Source organism: Oenanthe melanoleuca, chromosome 21 (genome assembly GCF_029582105.1).
Source record: "Oenanthe melanoleuca isolate GR-GAL-2019-014 chromosome 21, OMel1.0, whole genome shotgun sequence".
NCBI lineage: Eukaryota > Metazoa > Chordata > Aves > Passeriformes > Muscicapidae > Oenanthe > Oenanthe melanoleuca.
In genome coordinates this window covers 7348026-7368319 of record NC_079354.1, presented here as the reverse complement: position 1 = coordinate 7368319, position 20294 = coordinate 7348026, and the positions used below count along the sequence as shown (strand labels likewise).

At 52.3% G+C, this 20294-nt stretch overlaps 1 protein-coding gene across 12 annotated transcripts in view; it reads left to right on the top strand.

Moving 5' to 3' along the window:
* CASZ1 (castor zinc finger 1) overlaps positions 1 to 20294 on the top strand; it is a 205309-nt gene that overhangs the window by 133078 nt on the left and 51937 nt on the right. For 7 of the 12 annotated variants that reach the window (XM_056508438.1, XM_056508437.1, XM_056508434.1 and 4 more), the window contains one exon: positions 7930 to 8089. The exons of the other annotated variants lie outside the window; for them this stretch is intronic. In XM_056508438.1, coding sequence (XP_056364413.1) covers positions 8071 to 8089 — 19 coding nt within the window. In that variant the 5' untranslated portion in view covers positions 7930 to 8070. The remainder of the gene's footprint in view (positions 1 to 7929; positions 8090 to 20294) is intronic. 12 annotated transcript variants of the gene reach the window in all.

The following is a 20294-nucleotide window of genomic DNA, read 5'->3' as shown; positions in this document are numbered from 1 at the left end:
TGGCTCCCTGTGCCTTGCCAGGCTGTGCCCCCTTTCCTGCAGAGGCTGAGAGGCAGGGCATGGTGCTTCCCAGCAGCAGGATGGGGATGGTGTGGGCAGGCCCATCAGAGCCATCCTCTGCTGAGTCAGCCACTGCCACCAATGCCGAGACATTCCTGTCCGGCCAGCCCTGCTGAGAGCCACCCAGCAGCCACTCCTGGGGGCTACAGGCATCTCCAGGGGCTCCTGGAGCAGCACAGCCAGTCCTTCTCACAGCTGCAGAGTCTCTGCCTTTCCCCAGGTCCCTGGGGAGGATCTGTGGGGAGCTCCTGGAGAATCACCAGGCTCTGCTGTGCATCAGGGATGTACCAGCCCATAACTGCAGCAGACACCTCTGCTGAGAGCAGCCAGGGTGGTGAGAGGACAAAGGCTGGGGCAGCTCCCATGGGCTGCAGGTCCCCAGGCCACAGTGCAAAGGGCTCAGCAGGTATTTGAAATGAGTTCAGACTTCAGTCCTAGTATTTCCTGTTCCTTGACTCTGCACTCATTCTAAAATTCAAAATACTTCCCCATAAAGAACCGCATTCCCAATAAAGGGCCTCTCCCTCCCTGTCTGCCCAGGTCTTATTGATCAAGCACCACAGACGGTGGCTGCAGCTTCAGCTGCCAAGTAGGGCAGATCGATGGAGACTCAGGATGGGATTTTTTGGCAGCTGGGACATATATTTGCTTCTCCTTCCGTCCCACCATCCCTGTGGGAAGTGGTTGGTGTCACAGTGGAAGCAGGTGGAGCAAAGCTTGCTGCTCACCTTGTCATCTGTCCTCTGTGCTGAGCTCTGGGACCAGAGGGCTCTGCAGGAGCGTCTGTGAGGCTGCAGAGGATGTGGGGCATGTGTGGACACAGCATTCTCACCCTGTGCTGGATCCCCCCTCTGCCACTTACCTTTGGCAATGGCCAAGTTCACTCTTTTATGTACTGGGGTAATCCCATGGGTCATTCCAGGCTCCCCAGAAACAGTATTTGGCCTTTATTGTTTGCCCAGTCTCTTTATTCAAGTAGTGTTTCTTCCCTGCCTGGATCCAAAGTCCCTTCTGCCCGTCCCTGCTGTGGCCATCGGTGCTGTTTTATCTTTCCAGAGATAGGGAGAGCAAGACACGGTGATGGGAAGTGAGTTTAGCCAGAGGGACTTAGTGCTGGGGCTCAGGGCTGTGTTTCTGTCTTTCAGGAGCACTCAGCCCCTTGGCCATGGGCTTGGGACAGTCAGAGCTTTGCTAGGCTGCCGTGTCTGAGTGGGACCAGACTGTGAGCTGGTCTCCAGCATGAACTGGGGCACAAGACACAGAGGGGAGCACTGGAGAGGGCTGCTGTGCAGACTTGCCTTGCTGCATCCTGCCTGAGGAGCAGTCAGCTCTGCCATAAGATGTCCTTAACCCTCACCAGCTCTCCTGGCTGCCCAGCCTCTGGCAGGTGCTGAGTGCCGCGCACAGAGAAGTTAATGAAATGAGTATTTTGGGGAGGGGGGGGGAGGGAGGCTCTGTACTGCACCCTGGGGCCCTGGGTTTATTAATGGTGACCTGCCATAAAAGACTAAAGTGCTAACCTGGTCATATTTAGCAGCTTTCAGTGGTATCCCAGTGGTCTCTGCCTGCAATATCAACTCCTGCTTTCCCCCGCAGCCCCAGCTCAGCAGGAGCTGACTCCAGAGTTTCTCTGCTACAATGGGTCTGGTGGGCAGCACTAAGAAGTCTCTGTGCTGCTGCTGCCAGACAAATTTCCACCTCCTTCTGCTGCTTCACGCAGCTTCCCCCTCTTACTGCCAGGTCTTGCCAGGCGGTGCTTGGAAAAGAGGACCAGGTCCTGGCACCTTCATGGTCTCCTTTATACAGACAGAGCCTGGGGGTCGCTAGGAGAGGGAGAGAGAGGGAGATGTGCCAGCATGAGGCTCAGGGGTTTAGCCATGAAGAAGAGGCATTCTCCAGCTGTGCAAAGCATTTCCACAGAGCTCTCTGGGAAGACACTGGCAAATTATCCCTGTGAGGTGGCAGGCTGGGAAGCGAGGCAGCAGCTCTGCCAGACCTGATTAAAACGGGACTCGAGGCTAAAAGCTTCAGGTCAGACACGAGGGCTGCTCCCACTGCTGCTGTCCCTCTTGCTCCAATCTCAGAGGGATGTGGAAAACCCAAGCTTGGAGGGATGTCCCCTAGGGGATATCAGCAGTTGGATATTGCAGTGACAGGCACTTTAGAAAGATGCTGGGAGCTGCTGCTGCTGGTCCAGGCAGGGCTCAGTGTTAGCAGAAGGAAAAAAAGCCCTAGAGTTTCCTTGAAGCTAATTCTGCTCTTGATGCTTCCCCAGAAGCAAGATCCTGCTGTGCTCCGTGTGCCAACTGAGATTATTGCTTTCCCTGATCACTTCTTCCTGGATTAAAAACTCAGCACAGAGTATTTTGCAGTGTGTTATTCCAGGATACCCAGTAAAAGCTCAACATGGTGCAGGCTCTGGCAGAGATGCCAGGAGCCATGAGGCATCTCCAGCTCAGGCTGCTGCTCAGATCAGATCACAGGTGGGGGGAGCAGCTGCCCCTGCAGGGTTTGGCCTGAGTGGGGGCACAGGGAGCTGTCGGGGTTCTCCTCTCCCCAGAGAGCCCCTTGAGTCACAGATGCCATGTCCCCGCAGCCCTGCCCTCTGCGTGGGCACTTTGTCAGCGTGGGCTGCAGGCCATTCCCGGCAGGGCCAGCGAGGGCAGGAGCCCTGTTCCAGCATGGAGCTCCTGCCTCCCAGCAGCACGAGTGCTGGCTTGGCAGCCAGGCTGGGGGCAATCCTCGCTCTCTCCTTTGGCTCTGTGCCCCAGCCGATCTGCAGCCAGGTTTTGCTGTAATCCCTACATCCTGTTGCAGGTCCTTAATCAGCTGGGAAAAACCCCAAAACCCAAACCCCAAACTGTTGTGGTTAAAGCTCCCCGCTGCCAGGTGGTGGGGAGGGGTGGGCAGCAGCCTTCCTAGGCACCAGGTGGGAGACTGGAAGGGCTGGGAGAGATTACAGTTCCCTTGGTAGGGATGGAAGCAGAGAAAAGGGTGTTTGTTTCTGCTGGTGCTGTTCTCCTGCAGGGTGTGTGGCTCTGGGTTTGAGGCACTGGTTGCTCCTGCTCTCTTACTGCCGGCTCAGCCGTGGACACTGCCCCTTCAGCCCTCATTGGGCAGGCTTGGAAACTCCGGGTTGTTGTTGAGTTGGTTTTTTTCACATTTAATGCATAGAATAACACTGATGGGTCTGAACAGCTCCAGCCAGGCGACGAGGGGAAAGAATAACAAGCTCCTGAATGTCAGGCAAAATTATGGGCCATTGCTATTTAGGGTGAGTCTGGTGGATTTAGGGCCTCTCTGTTCTATTGTCCTGGCTGCTCTGAGCATTGGAGCAGGCGAGACACAAGTCGGGAATTTTATTGCAGAGCATGTTCAGGGGAAGGCTGGTTCTGAGCATTTCCGGAGTGAAACAGCAGCACTGGGGGAGAGGGGACAGTTTCTGCTGGAAAGTTGGTGAGATGTGACGCTGGAGCCTGGCAGCCCTGGAGAGGTGGTTATCCAGTAGAGACCAGAGCCCTGTGCATCGTGGTTTCTGTCAGGATTCAGCTCCAGAGGTTCATCACACTCCCCAAGACAGTGTAGGGTTGGTCTCCATCCACCAGACCTGAGCTGACTGTCCAGCTGCTGCGGCTCTTGGCAGCCTCTGCTGGTCCCCTCTGCATCTCAAGGCACATGGCTCCTTGTCTTCTCTTGTGAAACATTCAGGAATGAAGTTCCTGTGCAAAACTGTGCCTGTATGTGTGTGTTGAATGGGGATTGGGGGCTTTGGTGTCATCTCTTGGATTTGTTTTGGATGGCACTGGTAATGTGACCAGGGCTGGCGCTGCACTTGCATTGCCAGGTGTTAGGGGAAGGGCCCAGCTGGACAGCACAAGCATAGAAGGACACAGAAAGGCTGAAGAAGGTGTTATACAGTGTGATAGAAGTGGGTTGTCCATGGGAAAGTGAAGTCTTCACAAGTCCTGAACAGTGTGTACCCTAAGCTTCCAGATTTTGGCAAATACACTCTGTCCCATGACAGGGTGGGGAGGAGTGGCAGAGAGCAAGAAAGCCATTCAATCCTGCATGCCTGCATAGGTGTGAGGCTCTCTTTATTTGACTGGATTAAAAAGCCTATTTGAGTTTCTTAAACCATTTAATCTAAAATCCCCAGGTAGATGTGCCATTGGATTCAGTTTTAAGCTTATAAACAAAATAGGTCTGTGTTTGTCTCTTCGTTTTGTTCTAAAGAAGAAGGATTTGACCTGTCCTCCCTGGAGCTGGGGGCGACTTGAGCTGCTGGTGCCTGTGAATCCCCGGGAGCTTTCTGAAGGGTGGGAAGGTGCAGAGGCTGGAGCGCTGGTGAGACCTTCCTGCAGCTCCAGGTTAGGTGTTGGTGTGCCCTGGGCAGGTGGTGGGAGGAGGGAGCAGGGGCTGGGCTCCACTGGCTGGTCCCCAGGGCTCAGTGCCTGCACAGAGTACTGAGTGCAGGAAAATTCCAGTAGAACCATTGCTTTGCAATTGGTTTGGGTGTGTGGAAAAGGAGAATACCATAGGAGATGGGAGGAAAGCATGGAATGGTCTGGGATAATTTCAGTTCCTGTAGTCCTTTGAGAGGAGCTGCTTCTCCTCTGCTTCCAGAGTGTCCAGCTCTTTCCAGAGTTTCCTCCTCATCCATCCTCTCCACCCAGTCTCCTCCTGTCTTCTCTACAGTATCATTGGCTTATTGCTGCCACTGCCTGTGCTTCAGAGGAGGTTCCATTGTCCCCAGAATGGGACAGCTCAGGATTTGTTCACAGGAGAGGGTTGCTGCTGATGCCTGTGGCAGCTGCAGGAATGTCATAGGTCTGTGGCCCACAGTGCCAGATGCTCCAAAGGAGCAGGCAAATGTAAGATGATCTACCCCAGTGTCCCCTCAAAATGCTTTCCATGTCTGAGATCACCTCAAGCCAGTGATGGCTGCACACGTGTGTGGGGTGAGAGTGACAGGGCCCAAACCAGCTGCAGTGGGAGCCGTGTCCCTCCAGGTCCTGCCCCCAGTGCTGGGGGCACAGCCAGAGGTGCTGGGCCATGGAAAAGCTCGTGCCGGCAGGGCCAGGAGGGCAGGCTGTCCTCACCTCCTGTGGTCTTTGCTGTGAGCAGAGAGGCCTCCCATGCCCAGGGCTCTCAAGGAGATGCTCTGTGTAAGGGGAAGGTGGGAACAGGACTCTGTCCTTCCCAGCTTCCTGCTGCCAAGGAGCTGGAGACAGACAGAGGGACAGGCATCTGTCCGATGGCAGCAGAATAGGAGGGAGGCCTGTTGGCTTTGCCGAGGGAGCCTTTTTGTATATGGAAATGAAGAATTTAGGCTAATGGAGCTCAACCATCTCTAATTTTGCGATGGCAGGAGGATTTTGATTGAAAGTAATTAAGCAAGCTAGCTGTAAAATTAATTAAAGCAAAAGGGGGGGATTTTTTTATTGGATTGGATAGCGATATAGCGGCTGTCAAATGGGGGACGGATGGGGGTGACCTGAATTCTCTGCCCTCCCTCCTCCCACTCGGGACGTTTATGTCACTTTAATCTCCTTACAGCGGCTGGTGTGCATTTGTTTGAAATAATCAAGGAAATATGGTCAGAAATTGTCAGCTTTCAGATCTAATTTACCTGACAGCCCTGCGCAGACCAGTAAGCCTCTGTGTGCATGTGTGTGTGGTGCAGGCGACTGTGTGGCCATGGAGGACTCCTTGTCTCCCCTCTCCTCTGTTTTTGTTCATTCTGTCTTCTCTTGATTCTTAGCAAAAATACTTCTGACATATCTGGGGATGCCAAGCACCTTGCAGGAAAAAGAAATAAGTTTGACAATTTTCCTGCAGTCCCTTCTCCACCCCCACCTTGCCATCACTATCTCCTCCCAACCTGCTGCCTCATCCTTGCGCCATAACCAGCTTTAGGGTTTAGGCAATATAGGATTAGGGGAGGTGGCTGTAATTCTTTATTCCAGATGGCTGGCAACTGCTAAACCCACTGTCACAAGCACCGAGTTATAAAAATACTTAAATTAGGCCCTTTGTTTCAGCCCATGTCCCTGCCAAGCAGCTCTCCTGGTGTCCTGCCGGGAGCTCAGCTTGCACAGAACAGGTGGGGGACTCTCAGTCCAGACTGTAATGATGCTGGGGAGAGGCTTCTCGGACTCACACCTACCTGTATTCCCTTGCTCAGCTCCATCTGCTTCTTTTTGCCTTTAGCTCTTGAAGAGAGATCTGCAACAAGAGGGAGCTGGGCATGAGTTGCTGTGTGCTTACTTGGCAGATGAACATCCCAGTCCAGGACAAACAAAGGCTGTGATTCCCACCCGTCTGACTGGGTGGGTGGGGTGTGCACATTGCTGACAGAAGTCCCAGGCTTCCCCCTGGACCTAACCCTGCAAGAACCTGGTGACCTGAGCTCAGCATACTGGAAGCTGGGGAAGGAGGGCAAATACTATAGGACTGGTGTTTCCTCAGAGCTGCCCCAGTGCCTCACATCTATCTTGCTAGATTGGCTCTTAGGGCTATTATTTACTATTTATTATTATTCATTAAGCACCAAGAGAGTTTGGGCTTTTGTTTGTTTTGTTTGGGTCTCCATATAGAGGCCTTTGCTGAGGCAGACTCTGGTGCCAAGACCTCTGGCACTTTTACAATTACAGCCCATGATCCTGCTGTATTGTTTATGTAATGACTCTTAGTCCCAAGGGATTCTGCAGCCTTTCCTAGACCAGAGCACCCAGCACCTGGCAGGGAGAGTGCAGGGCAAGTGCTGGACCCTGGTGCCAAGGAAAATCCATGGGCTTTATGTCCGAGGGAATCGTTAATATGTAGAGACCTGCTGTGAGAATCCGTATGCAGGGGAGTTGAAGCTGCTTCAGAAGGAGCAGATGATTCATCCCTGCCTGGTCTCTGTGGTCACAGGATCTCTTCAGCTCATCCCTGGTGCTCTGGCTGTTGGGTGTCTGGTGGCAGCCCACCAGACTCTCTCATACAGGGAGCTGAGTTGATTGTTCCTTGTGGGCCAGCTGATGTGACCAGTCCCCGAGTGTCCCAGAGCACCCCAAACCATTTCAGCATGGGGACTGAAACTTCTAGTTGTTAAGCAGGTGTGTGGAGGGCTCCACAGCAGCTCTGTAACCTGCAGGACATGGGTAGGGCTGGTCATGGCCAGCTGCATGGGGCTGTGCTGAGGTGGGTGATGAGCTCATCACCATGATTCTTGGGTTTAATTCCAGCTTTGCCACTGATTTGCTTTGTGTCTGTAGCCATGTGAATGCATAGCTTTGTGCCAGTGCTTCCTCATCAGTATAATAGGTATAATTAGGCTTCCCTGATTGAAGATGGCGCTGAACACTCAGTGTGCTGGCAGACTGTTTGCTTTTGTTTAAAAGTCCCTTCCGAGAAAAAGGAGGTAAGGCTAGATTTTAGGGAGCTGGTCCCATATCATACTCTAGACAGATGTGGGTTAAGGTCTCTGACAATACTCAACCCTTTCCTTGTGGAACAGGTCTGCTCTGAAGAGTTGGCTTCCCCTAAACCTAACAGGACAGAGTTAGGTCAAGACTAAGTGCTTCTGAGTACTGTCTCCCCTGTATTCAGCAAAACACAGAATGTGGCACTGCTGATCTTCTGTGTTAATTACAAATATAACAGAATGTAACATGAAGAATAGTCTAAATAATTTCATGGCCTGTTAACCAAAAGAGAGCTTAAGTTCTGGGACATGAACCAGACCACCCCTGATAATGGTATCTGAACTCTGGTGTCTAGAGGAAGGGTCATACCATGCTGGCTGCTCTGATTTCCCACTGTAGATTGCAAGACCAGATGATTAAGAGTGCATTAGATAATCTTCTAACATAACATTCCCTACAGGCAGTTACTGGCATTGCTGTAGAGACATCCTGAACGACGTGTTGGAAAAGGAAGTGCACAGGACAGTCTTTCTGCATTGTGAACATATTTGAGACCCCCATGCAAAGCTGTGCTCTTTTCTGACTCCAAGTCTCCTCAGACATGGCCGAGGAAAATGCATGTGAGTGCTGACCTGGGGCACCTTCTGTTGTTCTATTTGCACCTGCTTGTACTTGTTCAACACCTCTCCCCTCTCAAGCACTGCCACTCTCACTGCAAAAGAGTCTGGAGACCCTGAGAAACGTCCCACAGTTAGGTGAATGGGATGAAGAGTTCAGGTTTGGGTGGTGTTTGTTTTTCTCTCAGTTTAATGTGAGTGGCAGTGGAAAGGCATAAGCTCCCTTCTGTCACTGATGTGGTGTCAGCTGGGAAATGATTCTCCTGAGCCAAGCAGAATGACATGAGCATAAAATCAGCCAGAGAGGGATCAAGCCCAGTAGGTTGGGAGGAGCTGAGGCACTGGGCTGGGTGTCTGGAGATGAGTTGCCCATCCTCAGCTGGTGGGGAGGAAAGTCCTCCAGAAAGGGACTGGCAGCTCAGCTAGCATCAGTTCAGAGAGTGGGAATGTACAGAGACCTCAGGAGTGAGTCAGGAACACAGAAACCTGTGCCTGCCTTTCTTGTGCACTGCTGGCCCTCACACAACATCCTGCTCCAGAGCTGAATCCTGGCTGCTGCTCCTGTGCATCCAGCTGGCTTGGGGCACCAAAAGGAAGGAAGAAACAGAGCCAGCAGCTCAGCTGATCAGGGGTTTCAGGCAGAAGTTGCCCTGCCTGACTTGCAGTGGATTCAGGAGCTTACTTTGGAAACTGTCTCTGGGGCAAGTCTGAACAAGCCAGTGGCAGCTAATTTTCCAGGGAGGTAGAAAAGCCACAGAGAAAAAAAAATGTTGCAATAGAAGTTTGGGGGTAAGAGGACATGGTGTTGCTGGCCAAACAAGGCTGTGAATGAAGAGGTATCTGCCACATCCCTTTTACCTCCCTGGCAGTGGGACCCAAGGACCTCAGGAGGATTCAGGAAGGTTTCTGTGGACACATCCTGGGCAGGGAATGTCACCATGTGTGTCCTCATGGCAGTAGGACAGTCCCCAGGTCAGGTCAGATCCACGCTGCTCCCCAGACAGAGCAGGAGCCAAGTCCTGAATTTGGAGAGGCTCAAGGCAGCACTCCCTGGGTTCCCTTTGCACAGAAGATGAAGTTCCCTCTGCACACCCTCACGGAGCTGTCTTTTTATTTGCAAACTGAGCAGTTGTACTGGAAGAGATTTAGCAAACATGGGTCTGCACAATGTGTATGTACTGAGTCACACATCAGGGCTGGAGCCAGCTAGCACTGTGAGCTACTGAGGCAAACATTTGAGAATAGCTACATTAGGCACCAAAAATACCTTCAGATGAGATCTTTCTGAGTTGCTGTACGTTGGGTAACAGGGAGGGCTGACAACCTAGGCTTAAACTCTACCCACATGCTCTAAGCTTATCTTGGGCAAGCCAAGCTTGGGAATGGGAAGAAAACGGGGAAAGCAGGTTTTCTCCTGTAAAGGGAACTCTGATTAGCCAGCTTCACAGGGATTGGGAAAGTTCTGGCTCTGGCAAGGCTCTGGAGATGGACCCTGTGATCCTGGCTCTGGCTGCATTTTGGGAGGGAATGAGAACTCACCCCGTGCTGTTGTATCTCAGCTCACCCCTGCACAGGCCAGGGCAGGGTCAATCCCTACAAGACATCTTCTGTCTTTTCATGGCTCCCAGCAAGGGGCCTGCTCCTGGAGTCTCCTGTAGGAGGTCTCTCTATTGCAAGATTGTTCTCGGGTTTGCTCTGGGGTTGCTCTTTCCTCTCTACTACTCTCTTAAAATAAAGGAGTCACTTCCCTAAAACCCAGCTCTGGCTTCTGGAGACATGATTCCCCAAAGGCGGATTTCTGGGGGCTTGTGCAGGCCATGGCAGCAGGAGCGGAGAACAGGCAGTGGAGGTTCTGGTGCTGTCTGCTGTGCACATGGAGGGCAGGGCTGGAGTTGACCACTGCCAGGTGACCCTTTGGCATCCTGTCCCCGTCCCCCAAATCCTTTCCTTGCACCCTGCAGCTCCCTACCCCTCGTACTGGGGCTGATTGTGCCTTGCCCTTGCTGCCTTCCAGCTCTCCATCTCTCCCCCTGGTTTTGCAGCCGTTTTTTCTGCCAGCACAGGGCACTGAAAAGTGCTGGCACTGCCAAAAACCCTGTGTGCACTACGACTCCCCAAACATCCCTTTATTTTTATTGTTCTGTTAATTACTGTTTAAACTTTAATAAGTCACTTCGTCAGGAGGGGGGACCTGCAGTGAGGTTTCTGTGCAAACACTGGGCCCGGCAGTGGCTCTGGTGTAACATAACCCTTTATACAATGTGGGAATGTTTAGACTGTAACAGAAACTTGTTATTTTAATGACAGTTAAAGGGGAAAAAAAAAGAAAGGAGCGAATGAAAAAGGGAAGCAAGTTTGTTGGGGAAATGGCTCATCTCATTCTCTCTGTCTGGCCTCTTTTCTCCTGGCTTTAATGATATCTGGATAAGGAGGCTTTATGGCTTCAGTTGAGGCAAGTCTTGTTCCCAGAGATGTCCTATACTAGGCAGGATGTGATCCCTTCGGTTCTGCAGGGTGAGGCCGACAGCAGAAAGATGCTGATGGAAGCAGCCTGGCTTGATTTTGCTCAGACACAGCAGCAGATGCCTAAAGCCAGTTTGAGCTCAGTCTAATTATTGTGACCCACACAAGAGACTTTCCCCTTCTATTCTTCCACTGCTTAAGTTTTTAAGTAGCTGTGCTGACACAGATGCTGGCATGTCACACATGGAAGGGTCCAACATCTCATGGAGAAAATGGACCTTGAAGCAGGAAGACAATGTTTCATTTTGACTCCTCAAAATGAGGAATCATGGAGAGCTGAGAGAGTGAGAGAGCCTGGCTCACACTCTTGGCAGTGGGAGAGCAGAGGATTAACAGGCATCCTTGATTTTGGACTGTGACTCCTGACATCTGCATTGCTTTGAGGTGGAGAGTGACTGTGCAGGGGCTGCTGTCCCCACACCACAGCACTGAAGTCACCTCCAGGTTTGGCTTGGCTATATTTAGCACTCACTATAGACAAGACCATATAGAGTGATATATATGATCTGAAAACCTTCAACTCCTGCTGACCTCTGCTGCTACAGTGAAATCCCCCAAATCTGTAAGTCTGAGTGGAGGGTGATGTGAGACCAGGAGAAACGAGAGCTCCCGTGTTTTCCCTGACAGAATTCCGGGTTCCCCCATCCCCAGGCTGGTCACTGGTCACCAGTCCCTGGCAGGGCCGCTCCTCTGGGAAGCCCAGTTTCTTCTGCCAGACCTGGCTAAGGTTAGAGGGGGTGTGAAGAGGGTGTGGGGGTGCAGACTGGGGCACAAGAGCTTTGGTAGGGGATGCTGGGAAGGAGAAAGGTGGAATGGTGCTGGGAGCTTGAGGAAAGGAGATGGGAGAAGAAGAGCACCCTAAAACTAAAGCCAGCAACTGGGATGGGAAGAGGGGCACAGAGGACAAAACTTTGGAGGGGATGGGGGGAGAGGAGAGGTTAGGAGGGTATGGGGTGTCAGGAGCACTTTGCTGGAATAAAGAGCCTTCCTCCGGTGCCAGCTCATTCCCGTGGGTGCAGTTCCTCTGTTCCTCTCTCCTCTTTGCTGAGTTTCTGGCCAGAACAGGAGCCTGGGGGACTTGCACTGCATAAAGCTTTTTGGTGAGGGTGAGTGTAGGGTGGAGTGGGAGGGGATGAAATCATGGGCCTCTGGGGAGTGTGTGTTTTCCCAAGTGGGTGAGCATGCAGGGAGCAGGCCAAAACACTTCATGCTTTCCTCACCCACTGCTGGGTTTGTGATTGTTATTGATTGGGTTTGCTCTTCTCGGCACTTTGTGTTTTTCCAGCTGAGCATTGGCTGCCCCTGGAATTTATTTTTTTTTACCCTCTGCTTTAATTCAAATACCCACAAACACGGCAGATGGGCAGGTGAATGCCCAGCTCTGCGCCAGCCAGCGCTGCAGGGGCTGAGCCTGCACTGGGGTTGCTCAGGGCTGGTTCAGTGCAGGGGTCTGTGAAAGGTGCTAGTAATGTGCAGACCTGCTGTCAGTGGGATTAAATTCATAGGTCTGTGTTATCTCTGGATGTATGCCATACAAAAAGGTAAAGAAATCTGCTCTTTTATGAAAACCACTGTCAGGACTTCATATTGGAGCAAATAATAGGGACATCCACACGGATTCCCATGCTTTGGCAGGTATAACATAGAGCTCAAAGCCAAAGGGCCAGGAGAATGCTGGCTGGAGAGAGAGTTTTGTTTCATTTCCAACACGTGGTCATGGCTTTCAGACCCCACCAAGCCCCTCATGTTGGGCTGTTCCCCTCCAGCCGTGTGCTCGTGCCCGTCGTGCAGAGCTGTGCCTGCTCCTGGGGCCAGGGGCAGGAGCTGTCCCTTTAGGAGTGGTATTTTCCAGGTTCCTGTGTGAGGCCAAACATGTCCCAGATGCAAAAATAACTGGTCTGTATATCCTGTGGAAATAGGAGCAGCAGCGACACATCTGTCTGGTCTGGGCAGAGCCGGCTTGTCACTAATGCCCCAAAGGGGCATCGGGCGGCTGAGAGCTCCTTGTCAGCGTGCAGAAACCCAAAATAGAGAGCTTTGGGAAGGAGCAGCCCCTTGGACGGGGAAGCTGTGCAGTGGGCAGAGCAGCAGGTACCTCAGAGGGAGCAGTGTGCTCCAGCAGGACGTGGACATTGCCTGGCCCCCCTGGCCCAGCTCGGGTGCGGACACGCATCCCCAGAGCAGCCCGAGCCCTGGGCTCCCCTCGCCACCAGGGTCACTTTGGTTGGAGAGCTCAAGGATAGAGCCCCCTGGACGGAGCCAAGGAGCCGCCGAGGAAAAACGCTGAGGTTTTCCTTTTCTGTACAGCGCGTTTCCCTAAATTGCCTTTGACTGTGTGCATCGCTAATGAAAGTTTATGCCCTTGTTAGAAGGACAGGCAGGTCCATTCCAGTTAGGGCTGGGTCTATCCTTCTGCCAACTGCCCTCCCCAGCACACACACACACACGCTTGCACTCACTTGCTCTCCCTGGTGAATAAGTAGAGGCTGTTATTAAAAAAAAAAAAAAAAAAAAAAAAAAAAGAGAGAGAGGGAGGAAAAAAAAGGGGAGGGGAAAAAATTTCCATATTTGTGTAAGTTGCTTTAAAAGCATTTTATCATGTCATAAAAAAAAAAAACAAAAGTACTCTCGGAAATTGATCCTGCACAAGAGCCCATTGGACAGAAGGACGTTGGGATGTTAATGGCTATTTTGCTCCAGGGTGGCTTATTAAAAAATTTATACATAAATGCTTAAAATTGCATAAATTATTAAAAAAAAAAAACATAGTAAGCAATTTGCAATCCCCATCTACTTTTCCTTTTTCTTTACCTCATCATTCTTTTCTTCCATTCTTTCCTACAGAAAGAAAATACTCCTTCCCACTTCTCTTACCCTTGTCCCCTCCCTGTCTGAAAATGTGATGTGCCCAAAATTGTACTTGTCTGTGGGTAAACTAAATACAATTTTAAATGGTACCTGCCACTGACCAGCACGGCTATCTGTGAGGGGGAAAAGAAAAGAAAAAAAAAAAAGGTAGGAGAGAAGAAAAAAAGAAAAGAAAGAAAGAAGTTTGGATATGATGAGTGTTTCTCGCAGGCGTGGAATGTCACCCACATATCCTGGAGATTGTACTGGGGAGGTTTATGATGGTTTCCCATTGATTTGTTTCCCCGACGCAGCTGCCGACCTCTATTGAGGGACAAACATAATCAGCACTGACGCAAATTAGATGGTTATTCGTTTTGAAAATTGACAGAAAAACAATAAAAAAGATGAAATGCTCCCAAATCAATAGATATAATGAAATTCAAATAATCCGAGAGATGAGGTCTCCATGGCAACTGATAATGTGGAAAAGAAAACAATTTAATAAAGGACAGACACACTTTGAAAACAGATTGGGCAAAGGGAAGGCGGGGGGGCTCGGGAGCAAGGGGGGCTGTGGGGTGGTGGGAGGGGGCAGGGAGGAGGCGCTGGTGGGAGCGGAGCTGCTCCTCTCCGCTTGGGCAGTGGTGCCGCGCTGAAGGATCACTGTCCATCCCAAGGACGCTTGCCATAATTAAGAGAGGCTTTCGGTCCAGAAAGTGCAGATTCAGGTTTTAATACACAAAATTATTTCAGGAGCACTGAATCGGAAAGTCGTTTGTTATGACCTTCCTGAGAGGCCTGGAGCAGGGCATGTTGGAGGCGCGGCGGCTGAGCCAGCTGAGTTATGGCATATTTGTGTTTTTATAGTGCGGAGGGGAGGGGGAAGAGGGGGAGAAGGTTAAACAGTATTTACAGCTCAGTTGTTTTCAGAAAGGAAAGAGAAATAGAGTTCATGAAAAGATGAGAATGGAAGAGGGAGAGGCAGAGATGCCCTGCCCGGCACAATGACTGCTGGGACCTCAGCTCCACGGGACATTCCCTGCTCTGCCTGCCTGGGGCTGTGAGGGGCACAGGGCTGGGGTGCACAGGGGCTCTGTGATGGGATGGGAGTGTGTCTGTGCCTGCTGCAGATCTGCCAGGCTCCAGCTGGCAGTCCACTGCCTTCTCACTGCAAGCTGCAGAAAAAACTTCATCAGGCATGCAGGAAAAACTGCATCAGGTGTGGGGTGATGCTGAGCGTGTGTGGTCTGAGTGCATATGGGTGCTGTGCTCACACTTGGTCTGCTTGTGCTGGCTCTACATCTGTGGGATGCTCCTAGGCTGTGTATGGGGTTCCTGGGCTCTGTGGGGTGTTCCTGGGCTCTGTAGGGATGCTCCTGGGGTCTGTGGGGTGCTCCTGGACTCTTTGGGTCTTCCTGGGCTCTGTGGGGTGCTGGTTGCGTGTGCAGGGCTGAGCGGAGTCAGGTATGTGCAGGTGCAGGTGTCTCTGTGTACACCTATGTGTGTGCAGGTGTGACACCTGTGCAGGTGAGCTTTAGCCTGTGCCTGCAGTTGGGGGTGTTGGTGTGCAGCTCCTGGTGCCTCTGCCTGTGGCACTGGACCTGAACAGCCACGTTTCCATACACGTGTGTTCCACCAAGGGGGTTTGCAGCCAGTGAGAGCACAGGCACATGGATGGGCTCATGAGGACACGGGAGATAAGAAGATGAGCCCTAATGACCAGAAGGAACAGCAACAAAAGGCAAGACACGGGATTAGTGGTGTGAGCCCTGGGGAGCACGGGCTGAGTGCCTACATGGCCCAGCCATAGGCTGCTCTGACAGGACTCTGAGTTCACAGCTCAGGCGTGACCCTCTGCTCTCACACAGAGCCCATTCTCCTCTGGCCTGATCATTCCTTCCCACAGGATGGAAGCATTTCTCCTGACAGTCTTTGCAGGTCACAGACACCTTCAGGGACTTGAGACCCTTGAGCTCACAGTGCTGTGTGTTATGAGTACCTGCTCTGGGTTCACAGAAGGGTTCAGCCCCACTTGGGGATCACAGAAACCTCTAAGGGCACCGAGTGCTCCCGCTGCACCCCCAGCCCAGAGCAGTTACCTGCTCAGGTACAGCTCAGGCAGCAGCCAGGGGCTCTGCAGAGGGTGTGACAAGAGCAGGAGGGCTGAGATGCTCTGCTTTGCTCTTTGTATGCAGCCCTTGCTGAGGTTTCGCTCACCTCCTGCAGCCTGACACACTGATTTACTTTGCAGGACCTTGAAAGACCACAATAATGAACTTTCTCTGGCCTGCATTTCTTAGTGGTGCAGCAAGCATTCAGGCTCCCAACTCCTTTTAGCTCCCGACTTCCCACTGCAGTTAATTAGCAGCCTGCATTCTTTGTTGGGTCTGATCTTAATAGTGCTGAAAGGGATTGCAGATTGCTCTTAAACTGCCGACCAACTACCAAAGGGTCAGAAGGACTCTGTTTTAGGACTGGCTCACTTAACCCCTGCCCTCAGTCTGGGATGAGCCCAGCCCAACACCAGGGAGCTGCTGTCCACTGACTTGGGTCATGCTGGTTTTGGGTTCTCTGTAAAATCACCAAGAGGAACTGATGAAACCGAGCAATTCCCTTCTGAATCTGTCATTTAAGAGATCTGTTGTGTCTCCTTGGCCCTTTTTGTTTCCCCAGTGTCAGGTATTTGCTGTCACTCCTGATCACACCTCTATGTTTCCTGCACCCCTTGCCTGGGCTCCTGCAACCTTTAGGAGGGTGTGCAGTGTTTCCAGACGCTCCTGTCTTGGCCTCATCTTCATTCCTTGGGAGCTGGCTCCCACCTGAGGGAGCAGCTTTGCTCCAGAGGCTTTCCCAGGCCTCTGCTTCCACCACCCCTTCCCTCCCTGTCTACATCCTCCAGGCACAACACTCCAGCCCTGCTCTGGAGAGCTGAAGTTGGGCTCTGTGTTTGCATTTAGTTGCCCAGACAACACGTCTGGCTTCACAGGGAGTTTTCCAAGGGCCACAGGGAGCCTGCAGGGACCTGAGGGTGATGAGCTATTGCTCTTCACTCTCCCTTTCACAGCTTTTCCCCCTTGGTTTTCTTCACAACCTGTGGGGAGATTGATGGCAGGACTGTGATGTAGATGTTAGCAGTTCTTGATTCATAGAGTTACTTAGGCTGAGTGAGGCTACTTATGCTCCTCTGGATAGTAAACCTTTTAACCGGACTAAAAAATTAATAACAAATAAATAAGGCAAAGAAGAGAAACATGATCAGAAAAGCTGATCCTCTTGGCTTTATGTTATCTGAAGGAAAGATGGTGAGGACACAAGGCTCCCAGGGAGCTGCTGCTCAGCCTGGGAGCCCAAGACCCTGCTCACTGCATTGGCTTGGAGCACTGAGAACAGGTTTTCATAGAAAGGAAACTGCTGAAATGTCTTATCAAAGATCCTGCATTGACAAATGAACTAGGAAGTTTGCTGCAAGACACAAGGGACTTTGAGCTTCAATCTGTCCTCTATCAGTGCTTTTCCTCTGCTGTTATTTGATTTGCAATAGTACCTAAAATTGCAAAGGCACTGGGCCCACTAATCTGGGCAAGAAATCCTTTCCCCATGGGTGATCCATGAAGGGGAGCCAGGGCCGAATGGGAGCCTGCATGATGTCCTTTGCCCAAAGAGAAGGAACGGGAGCAGAGCGGGGAGCAGAATCAGAATTCCTGACTCTGTCACCCACTTTTTTCCCTCTTCTTTACACTCGGCTCCTTCTATTAACTGTAGAAGCTTCCTGTGTTAGTTGTTTGCAGAAGGCTTTGTGTTCCTGTCCTTTGGAGGTGCCAGGGCACATGGGTGCAGAGCAAGGCAAAGGGAAGGGCAGAGATGAGGAGCTTTGCCTCAGCGCTCAGGTGAGGAGCAGACCCTTAGTGGCTCTCCCACTGAGGAGCTGGGGCAGACAAGACCAAAGCACATTCAGAGTCATGTTTGAGATCTGCCTAGGAAAAGGTTCAGACGTGCATTACTAAAGAGCTGTGAAGGATTAGTCCCATCCCTGCTCCAAGCTGAACCTCTCCCCACCAGCTGTGCCAAATCCTGCGAAAAGCTGCTGCAGCAGGTGGGCGAGGAAGGTGTCAGAGGAGGCCAGAGGGGTGAGGCAGAGGGTTGGGGAGGCTGTCAGCGTGCAGCATCGAAGGGAGAAGGGCAGGGGCTGGAGAAGGGCAGGGTCTGGGAGAAGGGCAGGGACTGGAGAAGGGCAGGGACCTGGAGAAGGGCACTGACCTGGAGAAGGGCAGGGACTGGAGAAGGGCAGGGTCTGGGAGAAGGGCAGGGACTGGAGAAGGGCAGGGACTGGGAGAAGGGGAGGGACCTGGAGAAGGGCAGGGACTGGAGAAGGGCACTGACCTGGCGAAGGGCAGGGGCTGGAGAAGGGCAGGGGCTGGAGAAGGACAGGGGCTGGAGAAGGGCAGGGACTGGAAGGGCAGTGGCTGGGATGCAGCAGCCGAGCAGGCAGCATTGTGCAGAGCATCCCAAGGTGTCCATCCTGCTCTGCTGCTGCCAGCCAGCTTGGCCCTTCAGCAGGGGCTCTGCAGGCTCTGCAGGACTTTGGGAGTTGCAGCCCATTGCACCACTGCAGCAGGAGTGGCTGTGCTAGGGCCAGCTCACTCCTAGTGTGAGGTCTGCACTGCCTTTCTCTCCCTGGCCAGTGATATATGGCATAAATTAGGCCTCTGAAGGGGGATACTGCATCCTTAAGAAGAAATATGTCCTCATTTTTCTTAAACACCGTTTGCACTGAGTGAAATGTTTAGAAGGGACGCTGAGGGATAACTTTATTTCTTACTAGGGAGTTCAGAGCCGTTCAGTTAAACCCATAAAACACTGGGAGTAGGGAAGCTGACAGCCTGCCCGTGCATTAGAAAAGCCATTATTCATCTAGGGGAAGTTCACCCCACGCTGAAGCCTTGTGTTACCAATGGGGTGGTCCAAGGGAAAACATGGGATCATCTCCCTTGGCCATCTAAGGGTCAGTAGGATGCTCAGAGGTGGAAAAGACTCTGTAGCAATCCAGCACAGTGACAGAGTGCTGATAGAGAGACCCCAAAGCTCTGGGCAAGGCTCACTGGTGGATAATCGTCCTTATTCCCCCTCCCCTGCATGGGGAAAGTAAGGCACAAAAAGCTGGGGAGAATTGACAGTTACACTGTGGTTGGAAGCCAGGCTGGAAGCCAGCATTTCTAGCTCTTAATCCCCAGCTTGAATCACCAAAACCAAATTCCATTCCAGAGGCAAGGAGTGAAAGTCAGGAGGCCTGACCTCCTGTTCCGTGTCTGTCACAAAGCTGTGTTCCCAGGGGAGTTGGGAGTCCTGATTCCATCCTCACTGCACCAACATCCAGTCCTTTCTTCCCAGCAGGATTTAGAAAACCTCCTGGAAGATGAAGGCAAGGTCTTGTAAATAGTAGTAATGGGGATCCCTGTGGTGGGTGGTGGGTGGTGCTGTGGTAGGCTGCACTGCAGACGTTGGTGTTGAGCTCGTGCTCGTGCCCTGGCCAGTGCAGGCTGCACTATCCCCAGCAGAGGCTGTTCCACCCAGGGCACCCAGAGTCATGGCAGACAAGGCATCGGCCACCAAGGAGGTGGTGACTTTCTCTCTGATATTTTATTTTTGGAGGCTTGACACCAAAAGATTTAATATTTGTTTGAAATGAGAAACAGTTCTCGAGTGAATTTGGAGAGCCTGGGAATTAATGTCAGACCCCCCTCCCCTCCTTAAACATCCCTCCTCCCTGTCAACTGAGTCCCCCCCTTTCAATTTCTGAAGCTTGCTGATTTGAATATTTATAAATATCAGTAAATTATTTATTGTAGCAATCTGCTGTGCCATTTCACCAATCGCCGTTAACACTTTAGGGCTTGCTCTCCAGGAGGATGCGACTGCAGGAGACTGGAGGGCACCTGGGGGCTCGGAGCAGCCACTGGGGAGGGACCCTGCCTGGTGCAGGGTGGGCAGACAGGAAGGGGTTTGCAGGAGAGGATGGGACCTTCTGTGTCCAGTGCCAGGGTCACTGGGAGAGGATGTGGCTGAAAAGAGAGGTGTTTGTGTTCAGGGGAGGGCAGCAAGGGCTGCCCCGAGGGTGGGCTGTTTGTGCCCTGGGGCATACAGGGAGCTGGCCCTGACCTGCAGCTCAGCACTCACTGCTCTTCCCTTGTAGTGTCTGTTCCCCTGAGGAGGAACATTCCTCTTGGTTTCTCCTGTCCCATTCCCTCCCTTCAGAATTTCACTCCTGCACAGAACATGCACACTGCTCAGAGATGCAGCTGTGGCTGTTTTCTCTTTGGGGAAAGGAGGGGCTCCCAGTGTTCATAAGCTTTTATCCCAGAGAAACCCCACCAGTTGCATGGGAGCAGCTGAATGGCCAGGTGAGAGACAGAAGCAGCCCTGGCAAGCCCCTGTGCAGGGCAGCAGGGTCTGCAGAGCCCATGGCTCCCCTGCTCTCAGGTGTGCTGTCTCTCACTGCCCTGTCACCAGGAAATTGCAGCTGGGCTCTGCAGCTGAGAAGGCTGAGCCAAGGGAAGCAGATGGGCTTGTGGGGGGCACTGGCTCTGGTCTCTGCCCCTTTGGGCTCTGGGAGCTGCAGGCAGGTGAAAGGAGCCCCTGGGGTCTATAAATGCCCGTGGGGCAGGCAGCAGAAAGGCAGGCAGGGAGGGCTGCAGGCTGAGCTCTGGCTGTGGGACCAGAGCAGTCCCCAGCCTTTCCTCCTCAGTTTGTGGATGAGATGTGTGGGGAGAGCCCTCCTGGCTGTGGGAAAGCAGGGAGTGGAGCTGGCAGCTCTTGGGGAAGAACACCCTGGCGGCTC